Source organism: Haematobia irritans, chromosome 1 (genome assembly GCF_050003625.1).
Source record: "Haematobia irritans isolate KBUSLIRL chromosome 1, ASM5000362v1, whole genome shotgun sequence".
Lineage (NCBI taxonomy): Eukaryota > Metazoa > Arthropoda > Insecta > Diptera > Muscidae > Haematobia > Haematobia irritans.
This window is the reverse complement of record NC_134397.1, coordinates 131,903,269-131,920,006: the sequence shown is the minus strand read 5'-3', so window position 1 is coordinate 131,920,006 and position 16,738 is coordinate 131,903,269. Positions and strand designations below refer to the sequence as shown.

The 16,738-nt window shown below is 34.5% G+C and overlaps 1 protein-coding gene across 2 annotated transcripts in view; it reads left to right on the top strand.

Moving 5' to 3' along the window:
* The first annotated feature begins 1,657 nt into the window (after positions 1-1,657).
* The window catches only part of lqfR (clathrin interactor lqfR), a 40,021-nt gene continuing 24,940 nt past the window's right edge, over positions 1,658-16,738 (top strand). For both annotated transcript variants that reach the window (XM_075291647.1, XM_075291646.1), the window contains exons 1-6: positions 1,658-2,051; positions 9,503-9,704; positions 9,777-9,926; positions 10,004-10,193; positions 10,677-10,770; positions 10,972-11,792. In XM_075291647.1, the coding sequence (XP_075147762.1) occupies positions 1,999-2,051; positions 9,503-9,704; positions 9,777-9,926; positions 10,004-10,193; positions 10,677-10,770; positions 10,972-11,792 (1,510 nt within the window). In that variant the 5' untranslated portion in view covers positions 1,658-1,998. The remainder of the gene's footprint in view (positions 2,052-9,502; positions 9,705-9,776; positions 9,927-10,003; positions 10,194-10,676; positions 10,771-10,971; positions 11,793-16,738) is intronic.

Below are 16,738 nucleotides of genomic sequence, written 5' to 3'. Positions count from 1 at the left end.
GTCATGCGTCATCGATCGGAACATTTGCTAATCAGAAGGAACAATGTCTGGGCTATAAGCCGAGTGGGGTACAACTTTCTATTAGAGTGTTTCAAACAAGCTTTTACGCATTGCCGTGCTTTTGCAAATACGGTGGCCGTTTATGCTATAGCATAAGTTTATTTTCATGGATATTCGGCTTTGCTGTCGATGTTAAGGCATGACCGGAGTAACCACATGATTTTTTTCGCTCGAGATTTTCGTATTGAGTCCACTTTTCATCAGAAGTAATCGTTACTGATGAAAAATAAACTATCCTGCTCCCACAAATGCTTTTGAGTGGGTTCGAAATTGGACCCATTGAGAGCCAAAAAAAAACATACTGGATATTAAAGCTAAGGAATGTGTTTAAGCCAAGAATGTAGTTTCAGTATTGTCTAAAGCGTATATCCAAAACAACGCCATCCTTTTTTAATGCGACATTACTAATTTGCGCAACCAATAGGAAAAAAAGTGAATCTTCCCTGCCAACATTTTTTGAATTTGGGGGCGCTTCTGAGAATCCCCACTACGTCGAAAACAGTCGTATACGATATCCAAAACTCCTCGGAAAAGCGCCGTCACTATTGAGAAGTTGTACCACGCCAAGTTACTACAAAAAAGTATCGCATGAGTGCAATTATTAGGAGCCCTTCTGGATACATTTAGAAGGACGCCAATAAGAGCCCCTTCAAACAATCAGAGAAAGTGCATTTTAAGATAGTTGTAAAAAAATCATTGTGGTCAAGTAAAACACGATTGTTTAGATGTTTATTAATTTTATGAAACATTTATAAATACTCATAAATATAACATTTATACGACTATCACATCACATTTAACACATTTTTATGCATTAATAAGAGATTGATGTTGAGTTACAAGTTGTAAGTTAAATGTTGTAGCGTCTATCAGCCGATACTATTATTCCCAATGGAGGCAGCGTGTCCGGAAAAATATTTGAAAAACTATCACTTTATTCCATTTCGAAAGTCAAAAATTGTTCACCATATACCTTTCACAATTTTAAGCGTAATATCTATGTTTTCAGAACTTTATTTTCGTTTTTATTTAAATAAAATATAACAAGCTGGTTGCGCTTGGCGTTTCACAAAAAATAAAATGGCTCTTCTAACAGTAGTGATGGCAAAATACTTTCATGTACATTTTGTACTTTTTGATATACTTCCCCATCACAGTTCGCGATGGTTGTGGTGACATTTACGAGTCTGTGGTAGCGATGAGGATGAAATGGAACTTTGAAATGCTGGCAGGGTTGTACTATTTTTTTTTCTAAATTTTATTTATTACTGAGACGTTCATGATGTTTTGCTAGTTTTTAATGTTTTTCAAATTGAAAATTATCAGATAATAGTAATAGATCTTAATTTGAAGATTATTTTGCCAAATGGTTGTTGAATTGTTGAATTCTATTGTGTTCAATTTTCTCAAATTGAATTCAAGCTTTATCCTTTCAATTCTAGTCTTTGCTTGAGTTTTTTTTCGCTCATATGCATTTTTTAGTGTTACCACTAGCAATATATGTAATCGGATTAGAACATCGATAAATTTGTTATCAACCATGGAAATCGATACCACTTGAAAAGTCAATGCTTGATGAATAGTCGATAATGAATTGCCAACTTACTTGGCAGAAATTGATGGCGACGACAGCTAATTTCCTTTGATTTATTCTTTTTTGTAAAACGTTTTTAATTTTTTATCAATTCCAAAGTATTAAACGCGCTAATAAGTGATACAATCCAGACCTAGTCTTCAAAAGAAAGTAACAAGGCATTTAAAAAAAAATACTAGTACAGAATTTTCTTTCGGATTCCAAGATTGGGAGTGTGTGTGCTTGTATGTGTGATATTAATTTTTTCTGAAATAGCTGTGGTGGCAAGAAAAAGAATAACAGCAGCTCTAATAAAATAAAATTCCATAACACCAAAAAGGGAAGCACCACTTTAACTCTACAAAATGGTTGATAAATTCATAAATATGTGGAAAGTACGTGAATTGGCGGATAAAGTGTAAGTGAAATTATATTTTAAGTGGGGAGATCAATTGAAATAAAATCATGCATCATGATTGTAGCCTATCACGTACCCCCACACAAAGTGGGGCCTTTCGATTAAGACAGACTTTGTGGTAAATCAAATTAACAAATATGTGTCATAAATCTGGTCAAGGTAACGACTAACGACAGCCTAACCTGCAAATACATAGCCGAACATGAATACACACATCACACCCTCTATGTCTCTTTAATCCGTCTAGTCGCTTCTTCTTCTCCAACAAACAGACATTTCTTGTCATTCCGACCATAGAATGCGACAAAACAACTTATGCACTTGCTCTGTGTGTCTATTTTGTTTGTTGCTTTTGTTGTATTGAGACATAGTTTGTAGGAAACAACGTTTTCGTACAGGTTTTCTTCTACACTCCTCTTTTTCTACACGTTCTCATTCAATATATAAATACATATATTTGTTTTTATTTGTCGTCTAAGCATAGCTTGGTGCAAGCGTTGAGGAATCAATTTGATTTCCTTCCTTTATATCTTATCTTAACGCTATCATCTAGTATCGTCATTACAGCCGATATCTTGTGTCAAGTGTTTTTTGTTTTGAACATCTTGACAATTTGCCCACCCCACTTCTTATAAATTGTCAATTCATGTATGTCTTATTGACCACCTGTTTTCCACCAAGCGCCATATTTGGGACTTACATATGTGAATGGTTGCACCAAAGTGAGGAAACATAAAATGCCGACTTTTCTAATTTATTAAGATATAATAAATAATCGATAATAGTAGAGTAGATAATGTGTTGATGTATCGCATATATCATTCCATACTCATACAAAGAATTACGTATCAATACATGGTCACTATAGGTTTATTACTTAAAAGAAATGTTCCTAGCATCAATCTAAAATAAATAAATTGAATTTATATAAAACTTACCCCACGGAAAATGAAGCAATGGCTAAGAACTAGTCCCTGATGTGTATGGACCAGTACCATTTCTAGTCAAAACGTATGGAAGGGACCGGCCACTTTACATTGTCATTGACGGGGTAAATTTACACTTGTGGGCACGACTTGGACTCATTTCAAGGGACAAATCCTAGGACAATTTAGTAGGACCATCCCATAGACACGTCCTCATAAACCAGTTTGGGAAAAAATTGAACCTGTTTCATTTTGAGCATCAGAAAGGAAAATGTTTGGGAATATGTTGAACAACAGATTATTCTGATTATTTTATTTCAGTAAATGTGTACTAGAGCTCGACCAAAGCGGGATATTTGGACGAAGCCGAATTTTTTTGATATTATATAAAGAATTATGATACTCATATAAAGAATTACGTATTAATACATGGTCACTATAGGTTTATTACTTAAAAGAAATGTTCCTAGCATCAATCTAAAATAAATTGAATTTATATAAAACTTACCCCACGGAAAATGAAGCAATGGCTAAGAACTAGTCCCTGATGTGTATGGACCAGTACCATTTCTGGTCAAAACGTATGGAAGGGACCGGCCACTTTACATTGTCATTGACGGGGTAAATTTACACTTGTGGGCACGACTTGGACTCATTTCAAGGGACAAATCCTAGGACAATTTAGTAGGACCATCCCATAGACACGTTCTCATAAACCAGTTTGGGAAAAACTTGAACCTGTTTCATTTTGAACATCAGAAAGGAAAATGTTTGGGAATATGTTGAACAACAGATTATTCTGATTATTTTATTTCAGTAAATGTGTACTAGAGCTCGACCAAAGTGGAATATTTGGCCGAAGCCGATTATTTTCCTGATATTTGTAATTAAAGACATTGGTGTGTTTTAGTTCAATATTAGCATATTTTTTTCAACAAACGCATAAAAACAACAATAAAAGGTAATTCGGTACATATCTCATAATATTATTTTAGAAATAACCGACATATTATTCAAAATTCAGTACTTTTATATTATAATGACAAACAAGAATTTTTTACGTTTAATTCGTACTGGGTCTTTTGACAAATTCGACACTGGGACAAATCAATATGGAAAAATTTATTCAAAAAGCTTCGACTTCATAACACAGAATCGTGGCCGATTGTCGAATTTTGCCGAATGCGAGCCGAAGCCGATTATTGGTCGAGTTTCAATGTGTCAATCCAATAGGATTTCAGTGGCAATTTGTACCAATATATTCAAGGTTCTCGTTTCGACAGTTGATGCTATGGAGTCAAATAGTCAAGTTTCTTTCGTCAACAATCATATCACGCTGAGTTGTGCTGACAACACATCTAACCGGCCTAAGATGTGCCATCAAAAGTCGATTTTCCAATTATCGAGAATTCGAAAAGCCTATTTGTAAAATTTTGAAAGGGTGTGAAGATAAATTCGCGAATTTAATATCTCAAATACTGTTCATAAAACTTTTGATTTTTAAATTTTGGTTTTATGTTATGCCCTGGCCAATATCTACTACTGGAATATTTCTACCCAATTCTTCTTCCTTCCTTCTTAGATATAGACGATCCAATATCGGGGCTATATATAGCCGATATCTGGTGACGCTATAGCCCAAATACTGTGCATGAGACTTTTGAAGTTATTTAAGAATCTCATTTTCGTACCCATTAGATGTTTTCATTTTACTATCTTATATCCATTAAATCAGGCATTTTTTGACATTTTTATACAACTGTATAGTTAGTAGCAGTTATCCCTTATGGCTCAATAATAAACCACTAATGCTTGGTATGCCTATATATAAAATAGTTTTTCACCACTAAATTGCCTCTTTTTAGGTAAAACTCGTTTTTTTAGAATGCCTTCCACAGGATAAATTCTTTCCACAAGTTTGAATTTTGGTTAGCTGAGACACAAACCACGAATTTAACTCGTGAATTTATTTATTTCACACATCTTAAATTTTGATATATCGACTTTTTGATACTCACTACAAGCCATACGCAAAGTAAAGTATATTTGAAAAGGCCATGTAGGAGACACGAGCAATGATAATTTGATAATAATAAGTGAATATCGTAGTTCCAACATTTAATAACAGGCACTCTATATTTAGGTAAAGTACAATATTTAAATTGAGCCGAATTTTCGGTCGTATATTTCTATACCAAATTTTAATATTGGCTAAAACATCAGTGCAATATAGACGAGTACAAAAAAAAAAAATACTGCATCCTCTTCCTGATCGGAAATATATCTAAAACTGAACTAATGAGAACGATATTTTACTACATATATAATATTATGTTGTACCAATTTTAAAGCCATATTTAAACTGGATCCGTTTAACAAATGTATAGGATACAAACAATAGAAACAAAATGTTATTTCCACTTATAGCTAAGGAACTTTAATATGCCCCACAATTGATTAAGCAAATACCAGAAAACCATGACAAACAATTTAACACATCCCAAGTTTTCCCATGTCTATGAAGATTTCCAAATCTACGAAGATGTGTAAGAAACAAAAATGTCTCATATTACACAATTCATGTGAATACTACAAGAAAAGTCTAATCATAAAATAAGTAAATAAAACAATTATTAACAAAACGAAACGAATAACGTTAATTATCTATAAACGTAACTTATCAGTTAAAAGAAATGAGAAAAAAATAAAAACATAAAATGTGAGCAACAATCGTTTATCGTCTTGCCAACGAGTATTGTCCCATTCTCTTTTTCGAGTAGATTGTTAGAAATAACACTACAAATCTTGTTTTCTTTTATTATGGCACCTGTCAATCCAATATTATTTTATAAAATATCCATTTTAAAAAGTAATTTTTGAAATAAATACATTCGCTCGCTTGCATGAAAGCTTGATTGTATCTGCATTTACATTTATTGCCCATAAATTTGTTGTTGTCGTAAAATAAAATTCTTGCCATTGACGGAAATAAACAGTAGGTTTTATTTCCGTCACGCTATGCTAGACACCAAGCAATGGCTGGGGTGGTGGGTGGCAAGTTAAAAGCAATGCTCTACAACAATGTAATTATTCGTATTGTTGTGGTATTTCTGTTAAAAAAAAAAAAAAAAAAAAACTCCGAAAGGCGTGACGATCTATTCGTTCTTTCACTATATCAATTGTGTGTTCAGATTGTTTGTTTTCTTGCTATTTGTTGTTGATGCATGTTTTTGGAATTTCTTCATTATTATAATGTCAATTTATTTAATAATGGCATTACTCCTATGAGTGAAGGCACACGTTGAATTACTCTTTTTGAAATTTTGTCAGCAAAACGTTTTTTTCTAAAAGACCTGTTGATGGCATGAGGTCGTTGGTTATTATCAACAAGTTTTTTTTTACTTTGATTGATATTTTAATTCAAATTTTATTATGAAGTTAAATTTTTAGATATTCTTTGAGAAGTATTATCTCAAGGATTTCAAGTAAATCGTTTAATTAAGTGAGCTTTGAAAAAAGTAAGGAAAACGGGAATCTCCCTGCCCGTTCAACCATCAAAAAATCAGGTAACCCATATTAATTTCATAAACTGTCCCCATACCCGACCGAATATCAGAAAATAAATTAGCGGATCATTGTCTAAAAGCCACCCAAACCTTCCTTGAAAATTTCAAGGAAATCGGAGAACTTAACCGGGAAAAAATAATTCGATATTCAACGGGAAAAAATAATTCGATAATTTATTAAAATTGTAAATGTAAATGTAAATTTTCATTGCTGTTTAATAAAAAAAGAACAGATGTATATGAATAAATTAGGCGTTAATTTTGCAATTTTACAATGAAAATATAAAAACCGAAAGCCGTTTGTTGGGACTTTGAAAACACCGGTTCTACCGGTCCACTTAAAATGGGATTTTTCACGAAAACAGACAATCGGTGTAAGAAGATAAACCGGACCACCGGTTTTGATCACTCTACTCCCCGTTCAAACATAAAAAAAATCAAGTAACCAACATTAATTTCATAACCTCCCCCACGTGCAGTGTTGCTAGTATTTTTCTGGCTCTTGTCCCCAAATTGAGATGCTTTCATCCCCAAAAATCCCCAGGTTAAATTAAAATTCCCCACAAAAACCCCCAATTTGTTTTTGACAAAATGTAGTAAATCAGCAATAATTAAAAATAAAAGGAATATAAAATTATTGTCATACAAGCGTTAGGCCTGAGTCTACTTTAAATGATTTCACATTTGTAGAAAAGCCAAGCTAACTAAAATTATAAATCAGTGCTAGGGCCGCAAAATGAAATCCTGTTGCCGTTTCTAGTTCAAATTCTCCATTTGAACCCTAGTTTATGCCGTAAAATAGATGAGCAAGGTTAGGTGGCAGCCCGATGTATCAAGTTCACTTAGACTATTCAGTCCATTGTGATACCACAGTGCTGAATTTCTCTCTTATTACTGAGTGCTGCCCGATTCCATGTTAAGGTCAATGACAAGGGACCTCCTTTTGATAGCCAGAGTCCGAACGGCGTTCTATATTGCAGTGAAATCACTTAGAGAAGCTTTGAAACACTCAGAAATGTCCCAGCATTACTGAGGTGGGATAATGCACCGCTTTTTCGTGTTCGGTCGAAGCAGGAATCGAAATCACGACCTTGTGAATGCAAGGCTGTCGTGCTAACCATTGTACCACGGTGGCTCCCATAGCAAATTTCAGTACTGAGCTTCTTTTTTTGTATTATAAAAATAAAAGAATTTATTATTATTATTATTATTTGTATTATAAAAATAAAATAATTTATTATACTGAAACGAAAAAAAATTCCCACAAAACCCCCAAGTCCCCAACCAAAAAATTTCATATCCCCAATTGGGGGACAAATCCCCAATACTGGCAACACTGCCCACGTCATCTGCAAATTTCAAGTAAATAGGAGAAGTTTAGTTTTTTCACTGTAAAGTAGGTCAAGGGGAGATCCACTCCCCAACCATATATCGAAAAATAAAGTAGCGGATCTTTGTACAACCTATCCTAAAATTTTCAAGTAAATCGAAGAACTTTGATCTAATTTTAAAAGAGTCGGGCAAGGGGAGGTCCATCTCCCCGGCCAAATATCGAAAATTGAGGTACCCTATTTTCACCACATGATCACACTCGTAAGTTTCCGAAAATTTCAAGTAAATCTGTTGTTTCCGAGCTTACTACAAATATATAATTTGGATTATATACATATATAGATTTTCATAGTTTTTAGTACTCTTTTTTTATACCCTTCATCACTACTGTGGTGGTAATAAGTTTGTGCATTTGTATGTAACGCCAAGAAATACTGGTCATAGACCCATCTTTTAGTATACCGATCGGCTTAGAATTAAATTCTGAGTCGATTTAGCGATGTCCGTCTGTGTATATGTAATTTTGTGCACAAAGTACAGCTCGCAATTTAAGTCCGATCGTGGCAGAGGGCCGTTTCTTGGGACAGAGACAATCGCTATTGGTTTTGGAAAAAATCGGTTCAGATTTAGATATAGCTGCCATATATATTTATCCCCGATTTGGTCATAGTTAGCGTGTTTATCAACCGATTTTCTTGAATTACCGTACATCCGATTTAGACTCATATGACCACAGAGGCCAAAGTTTACTACCGATCTTCGTGAAATTTTGCACAGAGAGTAGAATTGGCAATGCTTGGTAAATTTGATTGAAATCGGTTCAAATTTATTTTCGCCCGATTTGAACTTATTTGGCCACAAAAGCCAGAGTTTTGCCCTGACTTACTTCAAATTTTGCACAAGCGGTACTTTTAACGATACTATTGCATGTGCCAAATATGGTCAAAATCGATTCAGATTTAGATATAGCTCCCATATACTATATCTTTCGTCCGATTTGAACTTATTTGGCCTCAAAACCCAGGTTTTTGCCGTGATTTGCTTCAAATTTCGCACAAGGAGTACGTTTAGTAGTATCGGTAATTGTGTCAAATTTGGTTGAAATCGGTTCAGATTTAGATATGGCTCCCATACATATCTTCCGTCCGATTTGCACTCATATGACCAGGGGGGCCAAAGTTATACTCCCATTTACGTGAAATTTCGCATAGATAGCAGAATTATTATTCTAACTATACATGTCAAATTTAGTCAAAATCGGTTCAGATTATATATAGCTCCCATATATACGTACACCAGAGTTGGGGAAATATGGTAGACTGTTACACATTTTAGACCCATTTTCAATGGAAGTTTCCTCCCAATTAACTGGATAGCGTTTGCCGATTTAAATGTTAATTCTAGAGATTTTGTAGAAGTAAAAAAATTGTTTCCTTTATATAGCTTCCAGCAAATGTGAAGTAGTTGAGATGGTAACACAAATTTTTGCCTACATAGGGGTGAAGGGTATAATATAGTCGGCCCCGCCCGACTTTAGACTTTACTTACTTGTTTTTTTTTTATATTTTGAAACGTTTTTGTGTTGAAGTTAAATAATTTTATGTCAATTAATACCATTTAATTACAGCACAAATGTTGTTATGAACTACACCGAAATCGAAGGAAAAGTTCGTGAAGCCACTAATGATGATCCATGGGGTCCGACTGGTCCGCTTATGCAAGAATTAGCACATGCAACGTTTTCCTATGAAACATTCCCTGAAGTAATGTCAATGCTATGGAAACGTATGCTGCAAGACAATAAAACAAACTGGAGAAGAACTTACAAGGTACAGTAAAAAATTTAAATCTTCCATTAGAAAACAAAACAAAACTAATGATTTTTTTTATAATCTCAATAGAGCTTATTATTGTTAAACTATCTCGTACGCAATGGTTCAGAACGTGTTGTTACTTCATCGCGTGAGCACATTTATGATTTACGTTCCTTGGAAAATTACACTTTCACTGATGAAGGTGGAAAAGATCAGGGTATTAATGTTAGGCATAAGGTAAGAAACACCACAACGTTAGCTATGTGATTTGAATTTTAATTATTTGTTGTTGGTTTTCTATTTTTTTCTTGTAGGTTAGAGAACTGATAGACTTTATACAGGACGATGATCGTTTACGTGAAGAACGTAAAAAGGCCAAAAAGAATAAAGACAAATACATTGGTATGAGCAGCGATGTAATGGGTGTGCGTGGCGGTGGCTACGGTGGTGGATTTAATGATGGTGGTTGGAGAACATCACGTTCGGATCATGGTGAAAATTGGTGTAAGTACCAATACAGATTAATTTCCATTTCTATATTTCAAAAAAAAGATGGTAAGATTAGATTTGAGGACATGTAGCCACTGGTTGAAATACCAGTCACTACACTAGGAGTGTGAGTGAATTTACTGTTTGTGGACATTTTCTCAAAATATATAGAGACAGCAGGGAGAGATTATGTTAAATAGCAAAAATTCTCGGTAAAGTTGTGTATCTGAAAACAACATCGAGCAATTGCATAATAGATCTTAATCTCTAACTTGTTGAGTCAGGGAGCGGTTTACTAGACAAAAAAGCTGGCTTTTTTGGCGTGCAGTTTATGTATTTACAGACTTTTCCATATTCGAAAAGACCGAAAGGATTGATTTTGATATAAATTTTTTCATTGCTACAGTGATTTCGGCGCTAGTACTTCAAAAAAAACTTCATTTTCATCGAATCGAAATTGAAGCGTAAGCTTAACATTTAATTTAAACTTTTTTACAGATTCCGATGCTCGTTCTGGTGATCGTTACGAAGATGATGATGCTCAGTATGAAGGCGAAAAAGAGTTCTCCGATAGTGATTCACCCAGTCCAAGGTTAGTAATTTGAATTTACTGAAACCGCATATTCGATATCAAAAAAAAAAAAAATAATAATAATAATAATAATAATAATAATAATAATAATTGACTAAAGTATCGGATAAATAACTATCATGTTTTAAAGTACATAGTAGGCCTCCTATCAACATCATCAAAAAAAATTAAACATATTTTCCTTATTATTTCTCATAATAGACGAAATTATCGTTACAATGATCGTGCCAGTCCTGCAGAAATTGCCACGGAGACAAAAACATCTGGCAATATTAATATGAATATACGTCCTGCCAAGTCTGCTATGTCTACAAACACATCAGCTCCGGTGACAAAACAACCTCAAAATAAAGCAAATGTTGGCAATAAGAAAATTGATATGGGCGCTGCTGCGAGTTTTGGCAAAAAGTCATCAAATGCTGCGGCTGGTATACATTCGCCAACTCATCGAGATACTCCCGCTGATATGAATAATGATGATTTAATTGGATATTCACCCGTTAATAACAATTTAAATTTGGGCATATCAGATTTGGAAAGCAATAATACAACAACCGCCACAAATAATAATAACATTCAAAATCTATTCCCGACATGCTCACCGAAAAGTGAAAAAACTCTTAATAGCGCCGCTATCATAAATGATGATTTGGACGATTTTAATCCGCGTGCTGTTGAACAGCCTCAAGGAGAATTTGGTGATTTTGCATCGGCGTTTGGAGGTAATTCATCGTTAGATCCTCCCTCTAGCGGTTTGGTCGCAACCTCTACAACGGTTAGCGATGATTTTGCCGATTTTTCCGCATTCCAAGGTAGTTCAACTACCAGCAATAATACAATACCAGGTGGTTTAGAAGGTAACCTTCTCACCACCGCGAACCCAGCGAATGATTCATTTGATCTTTTCAATGCATCATCAAATTCCAATAATGCAGCAATAACTTCGAACATGGGTGCTACAACTGCTACCGATCTACTGGCTGGTCTAGGAGATCTTTCGATTCACCAAAGTATGCCAATGGGTAAGTTTGTTTTTTATACTTTTCCTCTATACGAAGTAGTTTTAGCTTGAAAACTTTCTGATGCCGAAATTGAGGAATAAGCATTGCTTTTCTTTAATGTTTTTTTATTTTTTTATTTTTTTAATTTGGCTTAAATCTAACTATAACCATAATACTTGTGCAATTTTGAAACAGACTCAAAACAAAAACAAAAAATGAAAACAGTGTATAACTCTTTAACGAGTTCTACACATCGTCAGTGAGACACTAACTATCAAAAAAATAATTAAGGTAGAATTACGATGATTGAATATAGATGATTGAAGAGTTCAAATTTCTCTTTGAAATCAAAAGCTCGAATAGTCTGCCGCAAACGGAAAAAAATCAACCCTTCCATCAACGCACGGATTGACGCATGGTGTGTAATTCAGCCTTTACTATTAAACACATTAATACACACAGGGTCCTGGTTTATTTTTGTGTTTAAATTCGAATTTCTGTAGAAGTTCGACAGAATTAACAAAAAATGAAAGAAATGTGTTGGAATTTGTCAAAGAATCGACAAAAAAAATTTTATCGGAAATTTTGCTTGTATATGGTATTTAAATCAATGTTATCGGAATTTAATAATGTTGGTTTGTACAGTGTAGGAATTGTCACTTATTCGATCTAAAAGTAGAAATTCCATGGTCGGCGTCCATGAAACGGCCCCATTTTTGTCAACTTCGGCTGACACTAAATGTTTGCCCCGGCGACGTCGGCTTGACGGCAAAGCAGATATTAATTTGTCTATTTGGTGGCGGTCAGTTATCCTTAATAAATTCAAACTGAGTTTATGGTTATGGATAATGAGATTAGCGTACTATCAAATTTTCATTTCATTCAAACCGTCTCAGCAAAATTATTATGGCAATTTTATATTGTTTGTGGTGGTATTAATAATTTTAAATCAATACTTTTGATTAATATGCGCCTAAATTTGAGTGGAGGTTAGTCGATATATTCGGCGGCGGCGTCAAATGACATAAAATGGTCGGCGGCAGCTATATGTCACTTATTCGATTTTGGCCAAAAATAAATTACAAATCAAAAAAGTCGATTAATCGATTTTTCTGATGGTCGGTTTTTGCATCCATAGTACAGTGCAGAAAACCCATAACTGTATGTATTTAGATATACACAAAATACACATGCCTTAACGAGTGTACTTGGCGATTAATACAGACGCATCCTACTCATATGAAGTATATATTATAGATTTCATAAATCATATATTTCTTTCGGCAAAAAACATGTGTCAGTTGCAAATTTTCTCATATTTCGTTTCGATTTTTTTTACTAAAAATACTCTGTTCCAGATATTAATATTCCGGCATTTGGTTTTGTGTCGTATGTGAATTCCGCATTATCGCGGTTTTGATCGCAATATTGTTTAATCATATATGGAATTTATATTCATTGATTCAATACATTATGATTAAGTTTGGGGGTATAGTATATCCCAATACTTACCATATTGTATCATAAAGAAACTATTTTCAAAATTTCGTACTTCGTCTGCGGAATTGGTCTGAATTTATGGACATTTTGGAAAACATTTGATTTTTTGGTAACTCATGAAATCATAAAAAATGAAAGAAACAAGTAAGGAAAGTCTAAAGTCGGGCGGGGCCGACTATATTATACCCTGCACCACTTAGTAGATCTAAATTTTCGATACCATATCACATTCGTCAAACGTGTTGGGGGCTATATATAAAGGTTTGTACCAAATACATACATTTAAATATCACTCGATCTGGACAGAATTTGATAGACTTCTACAAAATCTATAGACTCAAAATTTATGTCGGCTAATGCACTAGGGTGGAACACAATGTTAGTAAAAAAATATGGGAAACATTTAAATCTGAAGCAATTTTAAGGAAACTTCGCAAAAGTTTATTTATGATTTATCGCTCGATATATATGTATTAGAAGTTTAAGAAAATTAGAGTCATTTTTTCAACTTTTCGACTAAGCAGTGGCGATTTTACAAGGAAAATGTTGGTATTTTGACCATTTTTGTCGAAATCAGAAAAACATATATATGGAAGCTATATCTAAATCTGAACCGATTTCAACCAAATTTGGCACGCATAGCTACAATGCTAATTCTACTACCTGTGCAAAATTTCAACTAAATCGGAGTTAAAAATTTGCCTCTGTGGTCATATGAGTGTAAATCGGGCGAAAGCTTTATATGGGAGATATATCCAAATCTGAACCGATTTCAAGCAAATTTGGCACGCATAGTTACAACGCTAATTCTACTCCCTATGCAAAATTTCAACTAAATCGGAGCAAAAAATTGGCCTCTGTGGGCAATTGAGTGTAAATTGGGCGAAAGCTATATATGGGAGCTATATCTAAATCTGAACCGATTTGGCTGATATTTTGCACGTTTTTCGAGACTCATAAAATATTCGGATGTTCGGAATTTGAGGAAGATCGGTTGATATACACGCCAATTATGACCAGATCGGTGAAAAATATATGGCAGCTATGTCTGAATCTGAACCGATTTTTTTCCAAAATCAATAGAGATCGTCTTTGAGCCGAAACAGGACCCTATACCAAATTTTAGGACAATCGGACTAAAACTGCGATCTGTACTTTGCACACAAAAATACATCAACAGACAGACAGACATCGCTAAATCGACTCAGAATTTAATTCTAAGCTGATCCGTATACTGAAAGGTTGGTCTATGATTACTCCTTCTTGGCGTTACATACAAATGCACAAACTTACTAAACCCTGTACCACAGTAGTGGTGAAGGGTATAAAAATGGTAAAAATTATATAAAAGTTAGAAATTTGTGGTTGTTTTTAGACCTGTTCTAAAATGGGCTTTCAAGGTCTCTCAATATGCAAATAAAAAGACTTTATTTCATATTTACATCCGACGTTTCGTTGGTGATTTCCAACTTCTTCTGGGATGAATTTCTTATTGAAATCTGGCAACCATATTGTAAACAGAAAAAATAACATACAATTACTTCTATGTAGCGTATCATAAGCTAAACTCTAAACTTACATTTAGTCTCTTGTCATATTTTTTAGAATTAATTTTAAATTGTAAAAAGTAACGGCACAGGAACACCACGACATTAAACAAATATTTAAAATAATTTCAAAAATAATTACAAAACTAAATTAAAATATCACAGATGTTTTTCCTTATGACTACGATCATAGAAGATTGGACGTAAACTAAATAATAGCTAATGTATAGGCAGCATTAGTGTTATCTTTGTCTTCTTTTCTGTTTATTGCACATTGAACTATTTGTTGTATTCGTAGACTCTCTAGAGTATAACGTTTATTCTCCTTTCTCTCTTTGTCTAAGATTTTGACACTCTCAAAGTCTGCTTTATGTCCCAACTCAATGCAGTGTTGTGCTAAAGCTGTTGTATGTCTGCCTTTTCTTATGTCTGCTTCATGTTCTGTTACTGTTACTCTTACTAGAAAATAAAACGAAAAATTGGATGATATTCGACTTTGCTTGCCCGATTTTGGTTTTGTTTTTTAGTCTAAAAAAAAGTACATTCTTAAATTGGAAAATTCGTTTTTCAATTAACACTGGGGGATCGAATCTCGACTTCCCTGTCGAGTCTACTAAATTGTAATTGGTCCATTCCACACTGGTTTGGTCATTATTTTCCGTTTTGATGTGTGTGATCCATTGAATAAAATTGGCTATTTCTCGACACCACTGATTGTTATAGAGTAGCTATACATATTTTAGGACAGAACGGAGCCTATATTGTAGAATATTATATGTTTAAATTTGCTCTTCCAAGAGGATTCGGAGGTCAAATCCAAGGGAACGATTGGTTACGGGGGCTATATATCGAATGATCTAAACCAATTTACGCCAAGAGGGATCGGTACATATAATTGTGAACTGATATGGATCAATTTTTGCACGGTTGTTAGAGGGCATATTCTTACGTCATATACCACATATCTGGATGTCAAATCTGGGGGTCGGTTTCTATGGGGGCTATTTCAAAAGTGGTCCGATATGGCCCACTTGCAATATCATGCGACCTACATTAATAACAATTACTTGCACAACGTTTCAAGTAGATAGCATGTTTCTTTCGAAAGTTAGCGTAATTTCAACAGTCCGACGGGCAGACGGACGTGGCTAGATTGGCTCAGAATTTCACCACGACCCAGAATATATATACTTTATAAGGTCTCTATGCTATGATGAACGGTATACAAATATGTATATGTATAAAAGGTTGGCTGCTAAGTCCCCGGTCTAACAAATACAGAATATATATACTTTATAAGGTCTCTATGCTATGATGGAGGGTATAAAAATATGTATATGTCTAACAGGTTGGCTGATAAGTCCCCGGTCTAACAAAGAAAAACACATTTTTTGTCAAAATTCGTTTTTATTATTCAACATAGTTCCCTTCAAGAGCGATACAACGATTATAACGACCTTCCAATTTGTTGATACCATTTTGGTAGTACTCCTTCGGTTTTGCCTCAAAATAGGCCTCAGTTTCGGCGATCACCTCTTCATTGCAGCCAATTTTTTTCCCTGCGAGCATCCTTTTGAGGTCTGGAGAATACGGTGGGTGAGGAATCAATTCGAAGCCCAATTCATGCATTTTTGCCATCGTTCTCAATGACTTGTGGCACGGTGCGTTGTCTTGGTGGAACACTTTTTTCTTCTTCATATGGGGCCGTTTTGTCGCGATTTCGACCTTCAAACGCTCCAATAACATATAATAGTCACTGTTGATGGTTTTCCGTTCTCAAGATAATCGATAAAAATTATTCCATGCGCATCCCAAAAAACATGGGCCATTACTTTGCCAGCGGACTTTTGAGTCTTTCCACGCTTCGGAGACGGTTCACCGGTCGCTGTCCACTCAGCCGACTGTCGATTGGACTCAGGA